The sequence below is a fragment of the Schistocerca americana genome, chromosome 5 (assembly GCF_021461395.2).
Source record: "Schistocerca americana isolate TAMUIC-IGC-003095 chromosome 5, iqSchAmer2.1, whole genome shotgun sequence".
NCBI lineage: Eukaryota > Metazoa > Arthropoda > Insecta > Orthoptera > Acrididae > Schistocerca > Schistocerca americana.
Genome location: NC_060123.1, coordinates 553564342 through 553586848, shown reverse-complemented (window position 1 = coordinate 553586848; position 22507 = coordinate 553564342). Strand labels below are relative to the sequence as shown.

Genomic DNA, 22507 nt, shown 5'->3' with positions numbered 1-22507 from the left:
GGGATCGGAGCTGTGCTTGCGCACAAAGTTGGTTCGCATGATCGCCCTATTGCCTTTGCGTCCAAATTGCTCTCGTCAGCGCAAAGAAATTATTCACAAATCGAGGAAGAAGCTTTGGCTCTCGTGTTTTGTGTTACAAAGTTTCACGATTTCTTGTATGGTCGTCACTTTACCATCATCACAGACCACAAACCTTTGACATCGCTTTTTCATCCGAACAAGCCTGTACCTCCACGTACAGCGCACAAATTTATTCGCTGGTCTATTTTCCTCTCGCAGTACCGCTACGATATCTTGTATCGGTCCACTGCTAAGCACGGAAACGCCGATGCGTTGTCCCGTTTGCCTGTTGCTGAGGATAGAGCACTCGATTCTTCCGAACTTACTTGCATGTTCATTGATTCGGAAACCGATGACGTGGTCGAATCGTTTCCGATTGATTTTCGTCGTGTAGCTACAGCCACAGCTGCTGACCCTGTCCTTGCTACGGTTTTGCGTTTTGTTGCTACGCAATGGCCCTTGTCAAAGTCACGGATAGGGGATCCGTTGGTTCGCAGATTTTTTGCTCACAAGGAGAGACTTTTTGTTCGACGTGGTGTTTTGTTGTTGTGTTCTGATAATGATCAGTGCAGAGTCGTGGTCCCACGTTCGTTACAGTCCTCTGTCTTAAAGCTTCTTCACCAAGGACATTGGGGTATAGTGAGAACGAAACAACTTGCTCGTCAGCACTGTACTTGGTTCGGAATCGATGCTGCGATTACGCATATGTGCTCTTCTTGCATGGCGTGTGCCGCACAACAATCCGCACCACCGCGGAAATTCCTTGCATGGCCGAAAGCCACTTCCCCTTGGCAACGCTTGCACATCGATTTTGCTGGTCCATTCTGGAATGCTCCATGGTTGGTTGTGGTCGATTCTTTCAGTAATTTTCCTTTTGTTGTCCGGATGTCTTCCACGACGTCATCTGCCACCATCCAAGCGTTATCTGCTATCTTTTGAATTGAAGGTGTTCCACATACTATTGTTTCCGACAATGGCCCACAATTTATGTCCGCAGAATTTCAGTCATTCTGCAAGGTTAATGGTATTCAACATCTGACATCCGCGCCGTTTTCGCCTCAGTCAAACGGTGCCGCTGAACGATTGGTCCGGACTTTCAAGTCACAGATGTTGAAATTGAAAGAGTCGCATTCTCGGGAGAACGCGTTGTTGCTCTTTTTGTCATCGTATCGCTCTCAGCCCTGAGATGGTCGCTCGCCGGCTGAGTTGCTCCACGGTCGTCTTCATCGAACCTTGATGTCTTTGCTGCATCCGCCGCATCAGGTTCCTGTGCAGCGGCAGACTCCTGTTTTTGCTCCAGGCGACGTTGTATTCTATCGCAACTATCGAGGTTCACGGCGTTGATCGCAGGGCGCATTCTTCGCTGCCTCGGCCGCGCGATGTATTTGGTTTTGGGGGCCTCTGTTGAGATGCGTCGGCATCTCAATCAGCTGCGCCTCTGTCGTCGCACGGGTTCTGCCGCTCCCCGTCTGCTTTCAGCGACGGTGCCGTCCGGTCAGCGCCCTGGGGACCGATCTACTGGCTCGCCTCATCCCCAGGTGTTACCGACGCTGCCTTCCATTTTGCCACATGGCGACGCGCCGCCGCCGCCGCCTGTTCTTCTGCCGGCGCCGCCCGCAGTGGACGCGTTGCTGCAGCCGCCAAGCGCCTCCCTGGGTCACGCGCCGCCGATAGCTTCCCGTGACCAGCAGTCCTCCGCCATGGACCTCTTGCCCGCTCCGGCCCCCATGGCGTCTTCGCGCGTCGGGTACCCCGACGCGATGGAGGTCCACCCTTCAGCCCCTCCTGTCTCTTTACGGGCGCAAACACCGCATGTTGGCGTGTACCCTGGACTAGGTTTTCAGGCGTTTCCTAGCTCCCCTCGGACCGAATGGCCGGGTGCGGGTGGCACAGCCTCGCCTTTTGTTAGGCTCCCCACCTCATCGCAGACGCCAACATTGGGTCCTCCCCACGGCGGGCGGAAGCCTTATAACACGACGGTTCGCCGATTTGCGGGGGAGGAATGTGGTGTCACCGCCAGACACCACACTTGCTAGGTGGTAGCTTTAAATCGGCTGCGGTCCATTAGTACATGTCGGACCCGCGTGTCGCCACTGTCAGTGATCGCAGACCGAGCGCCACCACACGGCAGGTCTCGAGAGACTTACTAGCACTCGCCCCAGTAGTACGGACGACTTAGCTAGCGATGCAACACTGACGAAGCCTCGTTTATTTGCAGAGAAGATAGTTAGAATAGCCTTCAGCTAAGTCAATGGCTACGACCTAGCAAGGCACCATAGCAATTGATAGTTATCGTATGAAGCATGTCTCATCAAGAACGATACCTCGATCCCATCCTGCGTGAGCTTATAGCGTGCTTTTCGGCCTTCTCTAGCAGTATAACATATTTATTACAATTTCTTATACAAACTTTCATTTCTGCATCTTTTATGCACTAGAAATGCCCTGGCCCATATCCTGTGTCTCCTTGAGTGTCACAACAGCCCAGTGCTTGCCTCCTCCTTTTCTTTCTTGCTTCTTTTTTTTATTTGTTGAGCAGCTAGCTCTGTTTCATGTACACGAAGCTCATCCAGTTCTTGCAGTCTTTTACCTGTGTTCTGTCCAAATCTTAGGCAAACTTCTCCAGAACCTTGAGTCTTTCATAGTTCCCACCATTAACAGTTATTACAGCATCAAACACTGTTAACTCTGGAGTCGTCAGGCCAACAAATACATTTTCAGGCACAGGAGACCACACAACATTATTGAAGGACTCATTCACATTCTGGGTCTTCTCATGTAAAAACTTCTATAGTAGCTCAGGATTTGCCAAATCTCTGTGAACAGGTTTGCTTGCCTCCATTACTGCCAAAGGAAGAGAATGTTTATGTGTAAATTCATGCAGGGTGCCAGAAAATTAAGCTTGCCTATATTTACACCAAGCATTTGGTGTAGGTGGACACAAAGCATGACATGGCTTTTCATTAGTTGATATTTGAAGAAAGAAAGTGCTTCACACAGCTCTTTTCATCTTCTCTAAATTGTCACAGTTACCTCTAATGGCCTTCCCATAATATTCCTGTAATTTCAATTACTTTGACTGTTAGTCTTCCAGCACATTTTATTGTCTTGCCATCAGACAGTTTTGTGTTACCTGGCTTGGTTTTTAGGTTACACAGATGTGTTCCCATTTTTTTCTTGACATGTCTTACACACTCAAGTTTTTGTTTAGGGATATCATATGGTTTACAGTTTTGTACTGCAACGATCGCCTTGCTGTCTCCATCACCAAAGTAATTCATGTATCTGACGCTTCTCTTGTTCTGTGAACACTGGAAAATGTTAACTGTTCCTTTTACCTCCATTCCTCCACTTGTGCCATCATAATTTTTTACACACTGCTGCTTATAAAGTAATCTGTTCTTCTGGTTCACTGCACAGCCTTGGCAGTACTTACTGAGAAGTTCAAAATCCAAAACTGTTCCAGTGTCAATACTTATTGCACATGTAAAACTATTTTTAGAATTAAACCCACACTTTGTTCTGGATCTATCCACAGCAATGCTGTGGTCTGTGTCATCTTCATTTTGTTCAACAGCTTCTCATGTAGCAGCAACCATTGACTCTTCAGCCACAGCATTTACAGAGTCCTCAATTGCTGTTACGTATTACATATATCTCGAAGGTGGTTTTGCCAAATTCAACGCGGTGCAGAGAACATTGCCAGCCCTTGCACCTTACCCAATGCATTTAAGGCCATAGGACAGTCTCACATTAGTTTCCTACAACTCATTACCTGAACACTTTGATGAAGTATGAAATCCTTTTCGTTTTTGGACTTCTGACATTTAATAATTAATTTAGACACAACACGTATTCTAGCTCCTACATCCTCATCAAGTTTAACTTCACCACCACAAATACAGCAAGGTACAGTTTTAGAAACAACTTGTGCAAGGATTTGCAGATCAGTAATGACGTTGCCCATAATATCATTACTTTTGTCACTGTCACCAGTTTCTAAAGTTACTTCCCTTTTCGATGCACTAGGGGGTGTGGTCACTTCAATAACCTTGTCATGGTTTCCTTCACTGCTATCACACGTGTTTTCAAGTACTAGAGAAGAAAATGAAGGGCTCACATATCTGTTACCCCAAATTTGCATTTCTTTAAGTTTATGTTACGCTTAGTCATTTTTTTATGTCTAAAAGGGAATAGAAGTTAGCTGACTAAAGAAATAGCTGATAGTCACACTACTTTAAACTAAAACTAGTATCAGAAACAAAGGACTGATTTGTTTATTCATAATGCCAACTTCTGAGTAGTAGCAGTAGGTACAAAAGAAAGCAATTCACAGCCTTCTAGACTGTGTAGTTCCCAAGATGTGACTGCTCAAATGTGGCAGTATATGTGTAGCTGCAAAATTTCATAGTCAAATGTCAACATTCAAAGTGTTATTTGAAGGTCTCACAATTGTCTGATTTTAATGTACTGTATACCAAAATGTTCAGGAAAGTCCAAAGTACATTATGGAGTAGAAAACAAAAGATGTCAAATTTCAACCAATTTCACAAACCCTTTATGACTACTGTAATTCTGACGCAGTTGTACAGACAAGAGGTTGCTTAGAACTGAGAAAACAGTCCTTGAAAGTAGCTAATACAGATAAAATCGGTTATTTAACAACTGATGGACTTTGTACAGATATGTAAAAATGTACATATTTGCCTAATGGACGAATTGCAGTACTGAATAGAGAACAAAAAGAAAATTATAGAAAAGAGTCTATTGCTTGGCTAAACAGTTTAAAGGATAATAATATTCAAAATGCTCATAATGGCCATGAAATAAATGTAGCTGGAGCCATAGAGTTGTCTTTGATAAGGAAAACAATGCTGTTTATCAATATTGCAGTTGTTTCAGGACTGTAGGAAATGTTTTGGAACTGACATGATTAACAACAAAAATAAAGAGTTTACAGATGAGCTGTACCAAAAGACATTAATAAGAAGCACAAAAATACGAAACACTGGATAAAATTTGGTAGATATATGAGAATGTGATTGGATTAACTCAGTAGAATATAAAGAACTTAAGAACTTCAAACAATTACCTGAAGTTATTGATCCTTTGACTCAAAGAGATACCATTTATGGTGGTTGAACTAACACAATAAAATTAAGAGCTAAAGTAACAGATGGTATCACTAAAATATATCGATTTGTGTGGTTTTTACCCAAATGTACAGTATTTAATTATTATCCTGAGCGATATCTAACAAAAATACATAGACAAGGGATTATACTAAGAAATTGTATGGATTCATATACTAAGAAATTGTATGGATTCATAAAATGTAGTGTATCGGCACCTAGAGGATTTTGCCAGTATTGATAAAAATCTTTAAAAATGATAAACTGTTGTTTCCTTTGTGTGAAAAATGTGTAGAAGAAAAAAAATAAATGTGTTCATAATGATGACAAAAAGCTGTGGAAGAAGGGTAGAAAACTTTAGATATCAATGAAGTATGGGATTTTAGAAATAAAAGCAAAATGTTTTTTTAAATATTATATAAAAATTTTTAGGAAAATAAAATTAAAAACCAATCCACATGATTTTGAAACCATTTAAATATATATCTAACAGTTAAAGAAATATAGGATATTGAATTAGTTCCCAATAAGGGAAAAGAAATCCACAAAAATGAGCTGCTGCTAAGATATGTCTAAATTCATTATGAGAAATATTTGGAAAACGACAAAACATGAGTAAAACTGAGTATGTAACAGATTGACACCAGTTTTATGAGATATTATTGGATGATCAATTAGATAATAGAGATATTACTTCCATTAATGAGAGTATGGTTCAAATGAAGTAAAATTACAAAGATTAAGATGTAGAAAATAACACTGCTACAGATATTGTTATAGCTGTGTTCTCTACACCAAATGCCTGGGTTAGATTGTGTCACATGTTAGATAAGCTAGGAGAATCTTTTGAATATTTCGATTTGGATGGTATAGTATGTATTGATGATTTTAAAAATACTGCAGAAACAGGATGTATGTTAGGTGAATGGACTGGTAAGTTTGGAAATAATTGTACTAGAGATTGGTCTTCAACTGGACCTAAAAGTTACTGATGTGAGAAAAGTGGCAAGAATAAAGTAATGAAGACAAGGGGATTTCCTTTAAACTACAAGAATTTTCAAAACCTGAATGGAAAATTTATGATAAGTTTATCTGAGAATAAAGTGAAGGAAAAAGATACTATTAGATTACAACTAGACAGCTAGAGGAGTAAATACAAAAAATTAATCAACAGGAAAGTTAAGAAGGAATTCGCAATTTGGTATGATGAAAATTATGATACGGTGCCTTATGGATATTGAAATAAAATTTGTATGTCTTCCAATGTAAAAATATAATGTATATCCGGTATTTCATCTCAAAAATGGAATAAATTTGTTAGTTCTTTTTTATTGTATTCCTTGTTTCCTAAATATATTTCCTCTCTAGATTTATTTCTTAATAATTCATAATTTCGAAGATCATGGAAAATATCAAAACAAGAATCAGAAAGTAAGAAATCTGAATAATATTTTTTTAATGTATCAGGCTTTATTAAATATGAGTAACACTCCCTTTCTTCTTTATGTAATAGCTTGGAACTAAATTATAATTGTTATATAAATATTCATATTTGAAACACAGTCTTTGTTTGATCATTCTTTCTTCCATTCTTTATGAGTATAAGAATTTTTTTTCTATTTCTATTTTCCTTTAGTGTTTTGGAGAGTATTTTTTAAACAATTAATAGTTGTAAATATTGTGTATTTTCATTTACATAATTTTGTGCTTTTTTAAAAGTATGTATAACTTAATCAACTCAGTAGCTTGAATAATATCGTTTTTGCTATAACTGTTGTTCATTTATAACATAAAATTCTTAAAAATTAATAAAAATTTCATCTGTGTAATTGGAGGATGAACTCAAGAAGCTCAACAATGCAAGCAATTAGATTCATTTAAAAAAATTAGCAAGCTAGATGTAAATTAAATATATTGTATTACAAGATGTGGAAACTTAAATATTAGGTATGGTGAAAAAAATTGTATAAAGTGTAATAATAGATTTAAAATTATTTTTCCAAATAGATTTCATAAATTAATTGTTGGTTGGGACTTAAAGTTTTCTGAGGAGACCAGGTTAAACAGAGATGCAATGAATTAAAGAATATGAAAAAATAATGATAATGAACTTCAAAATTTGGAATTTTCAGTTTAATTCCTTAATTCATAACTATACCATCGTAATTCTTGCATGCTAAAATATGTGTTTTCTTTTTTTTTTTAATGTGGTGCCCTTGCTACCTCCTGGTTCACGAAATGTAGGGACATTATTTTACCCTCTGTCTGCACCCAACATTCTCCATTAGTAATTATGCATTATTAGGTATGCACACATTATGTGCAGTAGACTGCAATAGTACTAAGCGCATCCTTACACAAAATGTATAAATTGTTCACATCATGTATAAGCAAGATGATGTACAGGATACATCACTGATTTTATTGTACTAGAAGCTGAAGATAAAAAAAATGACATGTAAGATCTACATTGTTTACCAAAACATGTTATTTCTATTAAAATAGTAGAGACTTAGACCATCAAATGTTCAACCATAAATACACTGACATCTATGATGAAACCCTGGAACTCACATCTGCAGCTGCAAGGTAGCAACAAAACCACTACAAAATACCAAATCAGGTTCCATTGAGAGCAATTTTGAAGCAGACAGTTTAAGAACATTGTTGTTCAGTGCAGCACAAGAACCACTTTCGTCAGTAGTTGAGACTGATAAGGGTTTACCATCAAAAGCAGAAACAGCTGAAGTATACGTTAAATCATCTAATACACACGTATTGGATTGAAGCATTTGCATCGGTGACTTACTTCCCATAAATTGTAAAAGGTTTCCTGAAAAGAAATGTGTCAGTTAACCTACACAAACGCTGGATAATAAATGTAAAGCTACTGCAAGTATTTAGGCCTCCTCCAAGAAATTCTGCTTGTTAATGGATAAAGCTTTAACCAATACGTCAAAGCACATACGGTTCATCCGTTTTCCTGCGTTGATTTGGGCTCATCAATTGGATAAAAGCAGAATTAGAAGAAAGGCGATTGATAATAGAGGGAATTCTTGCAAAATGTGGCAGCCGCCATATTAAATCAGCTGTTGGAAGACTGATCACTGCACAGATGAAACGAGGGCAGGGGATCTGTGGAACGCAAAACTGAAATCATAAGCAGCATTTTTATAAAATCAGTTCATGACTCCAGTATAACAATAATAACTATACACGTAAATTACACCAAATTAAATCTTCCAGAAACGCCTGGAGCAGTCCGAGGTGATAGATATCAAGATGAATGAAGCTAGATTAGAAACGAACTGCACCGAAAACTTGCGAGAAAACTCCGGTCTGATCAAGGGTATCTTCAAGCATCGAATGGCTGCTTGACGCACATAAGTTTTCACGCAGAAACCTAGGGATTCCTGACAGAGATATTGTTCTGCACGACTCCGTACAGAATGATAAAGACGAGCTTGCTTCAGAGTGGTGCGTCACAGAAAAGCTGGACAGGAGCAGAAACGATCGGCGAGCGTGTTAACACAGCAAACAGAAGATTTATCTAACTTGTATTTCTCAAAAGTGTATGAAGACTCATTACAATTAATGCAGCAAGAAATATTGAGTCCAGCTAATACAGCAGCAACGAGGATGAGACTTTCTGAACTGAGCACTAAAAGTGGTTCAAATGACTCTGGGCACTATGGGACTCAACTGCTGAGGTCATTAGTCCCCTAGAACTTAGAACTAGTTAAACCTAACTAACCTAAGGACATCACAAACATCCATGCCCGAGGCAGGATTCGAACCTGCGACCGTAGCGATCTTGCGGTTCCAGACTGCAGCGCCTTTAACCGCACGGCCACTTCGGCGGGCTAACACTAAAAGTGGTGATGGAGCTGCGACCATACGGCGTCTGTGTAGCGTCATACGGCGAAGAGGCTCCAGGGGCGAGTTGGGCTGGTTGGGTGACGCCAGCCGTCCTCTATCGCTGAGGCAGAGGGCACCCGTAGTTCAGAGCTGCTGTAGACGTGGTTCAACTAGTCTGCACTACTGAGTCCGTTGGACCCTGCACGAATACTATCGGTGACTGACGGAAACTTGCAATTACACTGCCCATTTTGGTGCACGTAGTGTGGTATCAATGTGCAGTGTCACACAAACAGTGAGATGCCATTACAATCCAGAACTAACGGAAGTATATACTGTCAGAACTAACTGAAGTATACAGAGTGGTCCATTGATCGTAACCGGGCCAAATGTCTCATGAAATAAGCGTCCAACGAAAGAGCTACAAAGAACGAAACTTGTCTAGCTTGAAGGCAGAAACCAGATGGCGCTATGGTTGGTCGGCTAGATGGCGCTGCCATAGGTCAAACGGATATCAACTGCGTTTTTTTAAAACATGAACCCCAGTTTTTTATTACATATTCGTGCAGTACGTAAAGAAATATGAATATTATTGTTGGACCACTTTTTTCGCTTTGTGATAGATGGCGCTGTAATAGTCACAAACATACGGCTCACAATTTTAGACGAACAGTTGGTAACAGGTAGGTTTTTTAAATTAAAATACACAAAGTAGGTACGTTTGAACATTTTATTTCGGTTGTTACAATGTGATACATGTACTTTTGTGTACTTATCATTTCTGAGGACGCATGCTGATACAGCGTGATTACCTGTAAATACCACATTAAAGCAATAAATACTCAAAACGATGTCCGTCAACCTCAATGCATTTGGCAATACGTGCAAAGACATTCCGCTCAACAGCGAGTAGTTCGCCTTGCGTAATGTTCGCACATGCACTGACAATGCGCTGACGCATGTTGTCAGACGTTGTCGATGGATCATGACAACAAATATCGTTCAACTTTCCCCACAGAAGAAATCCGGGGACGTCAGATCCGGTGAACGTGCGGGCCATGGTATGGTGCTTCGACGACTAATCCACCTGTCATGAAATATGCTATTCAATACTGCTTCACCCGCACGCGAGCTTTGTGCCGGACATCCATCATGTTGGAAGTACATCGTCATTCTGTCATGCAGTGAAACATCTTGTAGTAACATCGGTAGAACATTACGTAGGAAATCAGCACACATTGCACCATTTAGATTGCCATCAATAAAATGGCCAATTATCCTTCCTCCCATATTGCGGCACCATACATTAACCCGCCAAGGTCGCTGATGTTCCACTTGTGGCAGCCATCGTGGATTTTCCGTTGCCCAATAGTGCATATTATGCCAGTTTACGTTACCGCTGTTGGTGAATGACGCTTCGTCGATAAATAGAACGCGTGCAAAAAATCTCTCATCGTCCCGTAATTTATCTTGTGCCTAGTGGCAGAACTGTACACCACGTTCAAAGTCGTCACCATGCAATTCCTGGTGCATAGAAACATGGTGCGGGTGTAATCGATGTTGATGAAGCATTCTCAACACCGACGTTTTTAAGATTCCCGATTCTCGCGTAATTTGTCTGCTACTGATGTGTGGATTAGCCGCGATAGCAGCTAAAACACCTACTTGGCCATCATCATTTGCTGCAGGTCGTGGTTGACGTTTCACATGTGGCTGAACACTTCCTGTTTCCTTAAGTAACGTAACTATCCGGCGATCGATCCGGACACTTGGATGATGTCGTCCAGGATACGGAGCAGCATACATAGCACACGCCCGTTGGGCATTTTGATCACAATAGCCATATATCAACACAATATCGACCTTTCCCGCAATTGGTAAACGGTCCATCTTAACACGGGTAATGTATCACGAAGCAAATACCGTCAGCACTGGCGGAATGTTACGTGATACCACGTACTTATACGTTTGTGACTATTACAGCGCCATCTATCACAAAGCGAAAAAAGTGGTCCAACTAAAACATTCATATTTCTTTACGTACTACACGAATATGTAGTAAAAAATGGGGGTTCCTATTTTTAAAAAAACACAGTTGATATCCGTTTGACCTATGGCAGCGCCTTCTAGCGGGCGAACCACAGCGCCATCTGGTTCCCCCTTCAAGCTAGACAAGTTTCCGTCTCTGTAGTTTTTTTGGTTTGACCCTTATTTCGTGAGATATTTGGCCCGGTCACGATCAGTGGGCCACCCTGCATAATAAAGAGATGTGTGGCGATAACAGCAGGAAAGCCGAAGCAGCAATACTGGTCGATGTAAATGATCCTCTCACAATTGCAGGAAGGGAAAAATTCAAAATTTACTGTACCTACGACACAATAACTGACAAAACAACGTGATGGAATCTGATATGACATATCTATGATTAACAAAGCTGAACAATCTTTCTTTCTCAGCTGACCGCTGTACACAGGACACCATTTACAAACCACCCACGATTAGCAGACTGTCATATATAGGGTTCTGTTCCAATGCAAACTGTGAAGAACCCGTAAGACTGCAACCTTTGCTCAGTTAAGGACTGCATGGAACACTTATGAATGGCTGCGGAACAGTTTGTTCGAGTTCTTGGAGAACATACTTATCATACCGATAATTTGTTGTTTAATCTACTACAATATCAAAATGAGTGAGTCATTAAAGAAATAATTTTAATATATGCTTGTCTGTTCGGTAATGGTGACGCATCATTTCTCCAGCGATGCACGCAAAAGAGATACAGTGATCTTTCTTCCTGTGTGGATGATTACCAGAACCCATTACTGAAGGCATTATTCTTCACTAAAATTCTACATGGCGTTTCTGTCTTCCGTTATTTTTTTGAAAAGAACTTGTGTCAGGTCTTTGTTTGGCCTTCTCATAAATATTCAGTATTCTACCACAGGTTGAAAATACCGCTTCAGATGACCAACGCGTCCTATACCCACTTATCGCGGTGCTCGCGGCCACAGCACGAGATAGTCACACCTGATATGGGCATGTAAAAGCCCGAAACCGGTCGTGGTTCAAGAATTCAAAAATAAAAAGAACTTTACAACTGAAGCGATATTTACAGCCTCTACTACGATGCTCAACTGCGGATGTTCTTCCATCAGGATTGTTTGTTTACAGTATTCTAATGGAACGCTAGAATGTACTCTGTGAATCAACACTGGGTGGGGAACCTAGGAATGTAATAACACTTCTCTGATTTGCACCGAATCTTCAAGTCAAGTTGACACAATATTTCGACAGTCCACTTAGCCGTCATCTTCAAGATACATGCAATTGTTACTGAATCTCGCCGAACTGATGCTTCGCTGGAGCCTGTAAAGTTCTCCCTCTCTAATCGGCTATTAAAGTGACTGACAAGGTTGGAAACTGTACAAGCTACTTTGGCAAGAAACTTACTACACCTTCTTCCTAGATAAATTTTGAGCGGTCATTACCAAATACATAAAATACTTCCGATGAAACACAGCGGAAACAGCGAAAATTATTCTGAAATTTTGAGTAACTCACAGCAGATCAGTGGAGTTGTTCATAAGTTTCGTCAGACTGAATGGACAAACTGTTCATTAACGAATCAATTATCAGAACAGAAATTATTACGTAGCTTACCTGAACAAAAACGTTCTGGCTAAATAGGAGGAAACCAACAGAAATACTTTACTAAATAACAAAAGGAAATATTAACTATAGTTTCCGATTATTAAAGCAATTAAAATGTAATAATTTAGGAAAAACCGCGAATAATAGCTAGAGAAATGGTTGAGTGGCAAAACAGATCAAGTGTGTCTGTTCTGTAGTGATGAAAAATTCAATAGAGTAACACCAGAAATCTGTTACGTGAGTGTAAAAATTCGATTAGCATAATTGGAAGTTCCTCCATTACAGTTATTCGATTACATGACTGGAGAAACTCTGGATTTAAAACGCTTTCTACAAAATGTGAGAGCGTACAGTGTTTGCTTTCAAATGACATCTTTGGTGCTACTTCCATGTGCGGCGAGGAACGTCGTTTCACTCCTATATTTCGACTAAATGACAAGACTGTCATAGATTGGGATCATTGTTACCATTTCCAAATGGATCTTATAAATTTTGCCAGATATATGTCACTGATGAAAAACAAACGTAAGTCGATCCATTTTGCGTAGATTTACTTGGACTGAGGCGGGAAATCACGAAGAACTTTAGATGGATTTATATAAGGACTGTCAATTTGTTCACGTATTCAAAACAGCACTCGATCAAAGGGCATCCGACGAGTATAAAGTCGCAATTCGAGCAGGCAGAGTAGATAAAATACCAACCGGAAAATACAAACGTCGATTCAGCGCACCTCAGTTAAATGCCGTTGTACTTGTGAATTGAGAATATACACTTTATGATACAATTATTCAACGAAGAATAGAAGGATTACAAAGTATCTCAGAAACACATTGTTTTGGTACATTTCAATATCCGTTAATTTTTACAAGAGGAGGAGATGGTTACCGTTTCCGTTTGAAGTGTGTGAACCCTATATAGGTGCAGAAACAAACAGAAAAGTAATTTTTAAGGAGTTTTATGAATATAACAAAATGATCACAGACAAGGAGGGGTAGAGTCATATTACAAATTCCCGTCATTTATTTTTCAGATTTTAGTTGATATGTACCCAAAAGTAGGAGCCGAACGAGTGACGTTAATACGACAGAACCGAAAGCACTTGTTTAAAAGATTACATTCATTTGAGAGGAGTAAATGTCACGAAGAAATTGAATTGATGAACTGCATTTCAAAATACTGAAAGAGAGAAGTTGATGACTTATTACAATATATCGCTCTAAACAAACCATAAGACGCCAAAAGCAAGTTTATGGTTTCGTCATGGATCTTGTGAACAGATGTACTAGTGGAGAAATCTCTAAGTATATGAAGGTACCAAGTGGTACCGGAAAGACATATTCGATAAGTTTATTTCTGGATGAAATACGCGCCACAAAAGAGATAGCGTTTGCATTGGGACCTTCTGGAACTGCGGCAGCGTTAATGCAAGAAGCGCAAACTCCTCGTTCTGCTTGAAACTATCACTAAATGTTGGAGAACAAGAATTTACAGTCTATAAAGTACTAAGAACATCTATAGGAACCCACCGTTTAAACCAGTGTAAAGTAATCATTTGGGGCGAATGGACAACACCGTGTAAAACATTATTCAAAGGGTAACGTAGACCACTGCAAGATCTCCGATGTAATTTGGAATGAAAGGGAGGTTTATATGACCTTATTTTCTGGAAATTTTTCTCAAATACTTCCATGTTATTCCAAAAACAACTCCAGCAGATGAAATCGGTGCATGTTGGAAGCCTTCATTTCTCCGGCGCCAAATGAATAAAATACAATTAAGAGCAAACACGACAGTACAACTTTGCAATGAACAAGAAACGAGATATTTTCTCGAAAACTCTTAAAAATTTGTGATGGTACTCATCCAAATGATAGTGTAACTGACCAAACTGAACTTACAAATGATTTATGTAACATTGTCAACAGTCTAGATGAATTAATGCATGCAATTTAGCAGGATATTGCTCACAAGTATACAAATTGAAATTGGCTCTTTGAAAGAGCCGTCACAGCAGTAACAAATAAAGTAGCTGCTGATATTATTTTAGAAATTCTGAAAAAGATCCCTGGTGAGGAAAGAATATATAAATCGATCGATTCTGTGGCTAATGCAGGTGAGAGTGTTAACTTGCCCACAGAATTTCTGAATTTGATGCAAATGGCCGGATTCGATTTACGATACAAAACCAGATCACCAGTCATTTTGTGCAAAAATTTAGATTCACCAAGATCATGTAATGGAACAAGAATGACCGTGAAATAGTTATCAAACAATGTAATCGAAGCAAAAGTAACTCCAGAAAAGATGAAAGAAAACCGTAAATTACTCCCAGTATTCCACTCATATCTATCGAACGGTCGTTTCACTCCCAAAGACTGAAATTTCCACTAAGATCAGTATTCAATATCACTACTTAACTAGCCTAAGAACATCACACAAATCCATGCCCGAGGCAGGATTCGAACCTGCGACCGTAGCAACAGCGCGGTTCCGGACTGAAGCGCCTAGAACCGCTCGGCCACAACGCCCGTCGGCAACAAATACTCTGTGAAATGAAGTTAAATACTTTGCCAGGTTATAAGTTTGTATGTCCGAATAACTGACAATAAGGTGAAGGCGAATCTCTTCCTTGTGCAACTGTGGCAGGCTATAAAACCTAGGAAGAACGGCAGCACCAGGATGATGTTGCTTGCGTAAATCTTCCGCCAGCGTGCTACTTTTTAAACGTGAAAGAGCCTTGAGCTAAATCCTTACTGTGCAGTCACTACGTAGTCGTTTGTAAGCAGGGTCATTGGGTAGTGAATCAATTTTAAGGACGTAAACACACCGTGTCAAAACAAACCTGGTAAAACTACTGTTTAGTCATCATTCCTAAGGGAATGAATAGCTGCTCTTTCTGCGGAACGGATGTCATCCCACGGTGGATGATCCCTACACAATGTGTGGGACACTTCTTGCTTTATTTCCTGGCCTCTTCCGCCTGGTCCTCAGGGAGAATGTGTACTGCCCTTTCTAGAGAGCAGATAAATTCTTTAACAGAAATACTTTTGAAGCGAGAGCAAAATTTATGCCTTTTTACACCGCAACCGTAGGACCATCCAACTCCTTATTTGAAAAATTAATCAAAGTTTGTCGACGTTTATCCACTTATGACAAGGTAGAACGAGAAATAAGCTGTTCAAATTTGGAGGACGGCGCTTCTGTCTGATGTGGTGAAACTTGTACAGAAGTGGGAAAAATTTCGGAAGAAGAAAAGAAAGCTGTCGAGTACACTTCCCTTCTTGCTGAGATGCCATGACAAAGGTTGTGGTGTCACCGCCAGACACCACACTTGCTAGGTGATAGCTTTAAATCGGCCGCGGTCCATTTAGTACATGTCGGACCCGCGTGTCGCCACTGTGTGATCGCAGACCGAGCGCCACCACAAGGCAGGTCTCGAGATACGGACTAGCACTCGCCCCAGTTGTACGACGACTTTGCTAGCGACTACACTGACGAAGCCTTTCTCTCATTTGCCGAGAGACAGCTAGAATAGCCTTCAGCTAAGTCAATGGCTACGACCTAGCAAGGCGCCATTAACCATTTTAAGATAGAGTCTCACTTGTATCATCAAGGAATGCTGTATTCACATGAAGGATTAAAAGTTATGTATAATAGCAACTACGTACTTTTCTTGCTACCATTCATTACGTATCCTGTTTCAGACCTCTATCTAGCCTACGTGAGATTACGCGTGCCTTTCGGCTACTTCAGTGTGGCGTAGCTGTCTTGTTACGCCACAACAAAGGTATTACTCTTAATTTTGCCGGATTTGTTCATTTTATTAACAGCCAGAGGCCTAATAGAATTAAGGAACGTACATATCAAGCACTGATTAGGGAACTCATTGTTTCTTTTTATTCTAGGGTTCCGTACATCGGTAGGAACAGAACCCTTGTAGGACCATTTTGTTCACCGTTTGTCTGTCTGTCCGACTTTTTCGAGGAACTTGTTGACCATAATGTCTAAATTTATGTCACATTGAGGTCCCTTGGTGATGTGAGCATAGAAGCTTCCAAGTCGATTCAACCAAAAGATACGGCCATTTATGTCACATATTTAATACCCACAAACACACCGAAAAGCATGAAATCTGACAAAAAGGAAGGTTTCACAGTACAACCGAGGGAAAAAAATGCGAAAGCTGTAAATTTGTAATAATATCAAATGAAAAAGATTGTCTTTTCATTCCTTATCTGACTCTCTGTCTTTTCATCCGTCCGTTAAGACACAAATTTCTCAGGAAGGTGTATACGTATCAAACTGCAATTCATGTCACATAGTATCTATAAGCTCTTTGCTGTATTATGAGTGTAAGCTCCTGAGTCAGTGCAGCCAAAAGATACGGTCATTTACGTCACATATTTTGATAGTTGCCAACTCACTCATCAGAACCTGTAGAGTACTTCCCGTTGACTTAGAATCATGAAATTCGGCAAGAAGCAAGGTTTCACAGTATAAATAAATGAAAAAATACGATAATTGTTAATTTATTATCATATTACACGAAAAAAATATTTCTTTTGGCACAGTATAAATAAATGAAAAAATACGATAATTGTTAATTTATAATTATATTACACGAAAAAAATATTTCTTTTGGCACTAGTTTCCGACGTCAAGCTTGAAATTAAAACAGTCATTGACCCATTCAGGATGACTCGGTGAAAGTCAGACATCAAGCAAGGAATGACTTTATCGCTCATATCACGCGTTTCGGAATTTATTCATGACCAGGCATCCAGGAATGATTACTGCACGTAGGTATGGCTTTTCACGTAAAACTTGAAACATCATATCTAAGTGCTGTAATCACTCCTGGATATCTGATGATGGATGAATTCCGAAAAGCGTCATATGAGCAACATATTCATTCTTTCCCTGATGTTTGATTTTTACCATGCGACCCTATCAGCCTAATGGATGACTACTAGTTATTACAAAAATGGTCACTTGCCTCTTACATAACTTTATGTCACATTTGTACTCGTATTATTGAAATTAAAACATACTCGAAAATCTTGGAATCCCTGGTATCGATATCTTGCCACTATCAGTGTCGACAACAGGCAAAACTGGCACATTCTCGATTCCTGGAATGGAGGAACTGCCTATATGCTTAATTAAGTTTGTACTCAGCCCCTAGTGCGCGAGTCCTACTTGCACCTGGCCTATTTTCCCGTAGACAAGTGTACATTATTTCCAAAGATTGATTTTACTGGAGACAAAGTTGTAAAGCAGCAAGACGAGACAAAATGAGAAATGTAGTGCTACGAGATCAACTGTCAGTTAGCTACGTAGGATACAGTAAACACAATCGAAAACAAACTCCTGACTTGGTGAGAGAATCCTAGAAGAATGCCAGAGGCAAGATGACCTTACAGAATATGTCTCTGGAGTCCTCCGCAACAGAGAAAGAGAGGAAGACCCCCCGGCTATATTAGAACAATGCAATTAGACGCGTGATGCAGAACAGAGTGCGGGTGGTTCTTATCGCCGAAACAACGGGTTTTCGGTTCTATCGATTTTTCCCACGCCAATTTCACTTGACAGTTAAACCGGTCAAAATAAATGGTTTCTTAAAGAAACGATTTTCGTTTTTTATTCCTATTATTTGATGTAATAGGCGTGGGAATCGAATAAACGTTGACAAATTTTGACTCTCTCAGTTTCAAAATACTTACAATCAAGATATAGAATTAAATAGGAAAATAAAAGAAAATTTAGTCGGTCCACCATTCGTTGGTTTTCTCAATAAGTGATAAGTGGTTGGATACCACAAAAAATCACAAGTATCCTGCCATTGATTCTAATGTTTTGAAACGCTGCTCAAAACTCGTGCTGTAACTGGGGACCATACCACTATTTGGGCACTTCGAATGATCAATGATAAAGGGTGTAACCGGAGGTTGAAGAAGTCTGTTTTTCGTGTTGAACCATCACACGTAGACGCAGCCAGTACATCAGCTACTTTTTGTCTTTATTGTTCGCGATGAATGAATTGTTACTAAGTCTTTAATTTATTGCTGTCACCCTAATTTCCTTCTGCTGTTATTATTTCATAGACGTGGCAGACAAAACTTAAACTTTTAAATCAATGTAAGCATTGTACTTCATTGCTACGTCACTTCGCAGAAATATTTCCAGACTATGGTTGATGCTGTTCTGCAATAGAACGGATGTACAGTGGTGACAACGAGAAACGGCCATATAGACCGGGTGGGGGCGTTAAGTCTTGTGCGCTGCACGTTATCGAGTACCTGAAGTCACGACGCATGTCAACAGGGACAATTTTGTCTCAGCAATGTTGTACCAGTTCTTATGCCATGTGTTTGTTCCTCGTTTCTGGCGGCACTGTTATTAAAATACCACTGGTCACTTTTCCAGTTTTCTATAACAAAGCAATATTTCTAACCAATGCCGACTTAAACGTTTTAGAACTTCTGCTATGGCTAACTGATATTTCGTTTTTTTCGGTTTTTGGTAAAACAAAAAATATACCTATTATAACCGAGATCAAATAAATACCGATAAATACCTATTATTCAGAATAAAATACCGGTATTCGTTTTAAACGGTCGGTTTTTCCCATCCCTAGAACAGAACCCTGAAGGAAGAGGGCTGGCCGGACTGCTAGAGATGGAAACTCGGTTGTAAGAACGCCGCATGTTGAATAAAGCTCGCAGAAATGTGAAGAAGAAGGATTTCATTCTTTCACTGAGTTCCGGAAACAAAAGCGAGAACGTATTAGATACCCAACTACACTGAAGAGCCAAAGAAACTATCGCAGGTGCCTAATATCGTATAGTGCCCCCGAGAGCACACAGAAGTGCGGCAACACGACGTGGCATGGACTCGAGTAATGTCTGAAGTAGTGCTGGAAGGAAACGACACCATCAATCCTGCAGGCCTGTCCATGAATCCGAAAGAGTACGAGGGCTGGAGATCTCTTCTGAACAGCACGTTGCAAGGCTCAGTAATTTTCATGTCTGGGGAGTTTGGTGGCCAGCGTAAGTGTTTAAACTCAGAAGAGTGTTCCTGGAGCCACTTTGTAGCAATTCTGGACATAAGGGGTGTCGCATGGTCCTGCTGAAATTGTCCAAGAGCGTTGAAATGCAGGATGGACATGAATGGATGTAGGTGATCAGACAGGGTGCTTAAGTACGCGTCACCTGAGTGAGTCGTATCTAGACGTATCAGGGTCCCCTATCACTCCAACTGCACACGCCCCACACCATTATAGAGGGTCCACCGGCTTGAACAGTCCCCTTGCTAACATGCAGGGTCCATGCATTCATGCGGTTGTCTCCATACCCGTACACGTCAATCCACTCGATACAATTTGAAGCGAGATCGTCCGATCAGGCAATATGTTTCCAGTCATTAACAGTCCAATGTCCGTGTTGACTGTCCCAGGCGACGGGTACACGAGCGGGCCTTCGGCTCCGAAAGCCCATATCAATGATGCTTCCTTGTATGGTTCGCACGCTGGCACTTGTTGATGGCCCAGCACCGAAATCTGCAGCCATAAACGGAAGGGTTGCACTTCTGTCACTTTGAACGATTCTTTTCAATCGTGAATGTGATTTTCACTCTGCAGCGGAGTGTGCGCTGATATGAAACTTCCTGGCAGATTAAAACTGTGTGCCGGACCGAGACTCGAACTCGGGGCCTTTGCCTTTCGCAGACAAGTGCTCTACCAACTGAGCTACCCAAGCACGACTAACGCCCCGTCTTCACAGCTTTATTTCTGCCAGTACCTCGTCTCTTCCTTTCCAAACGAAGGAAAAAGTCTCGAGTTCGAGTTTCGGTCCCGCACACAGTTTTAATCTGCCAGGAAGTTTCATATCAGCGCACACTCCGCTGCAGAGTGAAAATCTCATTCTGGAAACATCCCCCAGGCTGTGGCAAAGCCATGTCTCAGCAATATCCGTTCTTTCAGGAGTGCTGGTTCTGCAAGGTTCGCAGGAGAGCTTCTGTAAAGTTTGGAAGGTAGGAGACGAGGCACTGGCAGATGTAAAGCTGTGAGGGCGGGGCACGAGTCGTCCTTGGGTAGCTCAGTTGGTAGAGCACTTGCCCGCGAAAGGCAAAGGTCCTGAGTTCGAGTCTCGGTCCGGCACACAGTTTTAATCTGCCAGGAAGTTTCCTCTTCAATCGTGGTTGGTCCCGTTTTTGCAAGATCTTTTTCCGGCCGCAGCGGTGTCGGAGATTTGATGTTTTACCAGATTCCTGATACTAACGGTACACTCGTGAAATCGCCGTACGGGAAAATCCCCATTTCATCACTACCTTGGAGATGCTGTGTCCCATCGCTCGTGCACCGGCTGTAACACCACGTTGAGACTCACTTACATGCTGATAACCTACCATTGGAGCAGCAGTAACCGATCTAGCAACTGCACCAGACACTTGTTGTCTTATATAGGAATTGCCGGTCACTGCGCGATATTCTGCCTGTTTATATATAGTGTATCTGAATACGCATGGCTATACCTGTTTCTTTGACGCTTCAGTGTAGTTCGACTTGCCCAGTGGGGCGGGAGGTGATGGACAAGCACCTCGCTGGTGGAGGACTTGCCTTGTGGTGAAAGAGTTCCAGATGGAACAGCGCTGGAGACTGGTTTCTGGTAGTAGCCGGCCGCCTGTATCGCCGATACGAGAGGAGGAGCAGCGGCGGCTTTGACGACGGAGTGGGGCGGAGGCCAGCGCCGCCCCGCCACCCCCCGCCGCCCCGGCGGGTTCCCCCCACGCCGGCTCATCACGCGCCCCAGCCACACTCGCTCTCCATCAGCAGATTGCACGCCGCTGCGATCCTCATGAAAAATTCGCAACGTTTGCGCTCGATGGGTAGGGAATTAGCGATAATTCTCTTAGCGCTGCGGGCGGCAGGGGCGTCCGCCGTCACTCACGGGCGCCAGGGATTGACAGCGCCGCCCCCTCCCTGAGAGCAAAAATGTGTCCGTCGCACACCTAGCGCCTGGACGCTCCCCCGGAAGTGCCGCCTTCGACTCCTGATGTGACTGCGTCTGTCTGGCCCGGTCGCTGTATCTTGCTGCTCGTCGGCTGCCACATTTCGTTACCACATGGGACCATCTTCACTATAGATCTGCACATGGTCGGATACAACGATTAGGAAAGGGGTCTACAGTGTGGTTGGGCAACTATCAAGGTAATAAAGCAGGGCAGGTGCAGAAATGACTAGCGAACGAGTTTACTTAGTAAACAGATGATTTAACTTAAGCTATATATCTGGAACCATATGAAGATTCATTACAAATAGATCAGCAAGAGCCAGCCGTTGTGGCCGAGCGGTTCTAGGCGCTTCAGTCCGGAACCGCGCTGCTGCTACGGTCGCAGGTTCGAATCCTGCCTCCGGCATGGAAGTGTGTGGTGTCATTAGGTTAATTAGGTTTAAGCAGTTCTAAGTCTAGGGGACTGATGACATCAGATGTTAAGTCCCATAAAGCTTAGACCCATTTTTGAGATTAGCAAGAAACGGAGTCCAGTTATTACAACAGCAACAGTGATGAGCCTCTTCGGACAATGGTGTCGTATCGAAGACGCTCCAAGTGCGAGTGGGTCAGTGGCTGCCGCTGGCCGTCCTACTCTGCAGCTTGAGGCATAGCTCAGTACGTGAGCTCCATTCGCTCCGCCACATCCCACACAATGGTTATCGGCGTCAGTCAGAAACTTCCAATTCTGTTGTCACCTATGCTGTCAGTGGGGTGGTGTCGATGTGTCACCACATTTTCTACAACCACTAT

General features: G+C 41.6%; 1 protein-coding gene across 1 annotated transcript in view; it reads right to left on the bottom strand.

Annotated features, from left to right (window-relative positions):
- LOC124616524 (natriuretic peptide-like) overlaps positions 1-21502 on the bottom strand; it is a 41151-nt gene extending 19649 nt beyond the window's left edge. Inside the window, exon 1 of the mRNA XM_047144839.1 lies at positions 21272-21502. Within this exon, the coding sequence (XP_047000795.1) occupies positions 21272-21502 (231 nt within the window). The remainder of the gene's footprint in view (positions 1-21271) is intronic.
- Positions 21503-22507: the final 1005 nt, after the last annotated feature.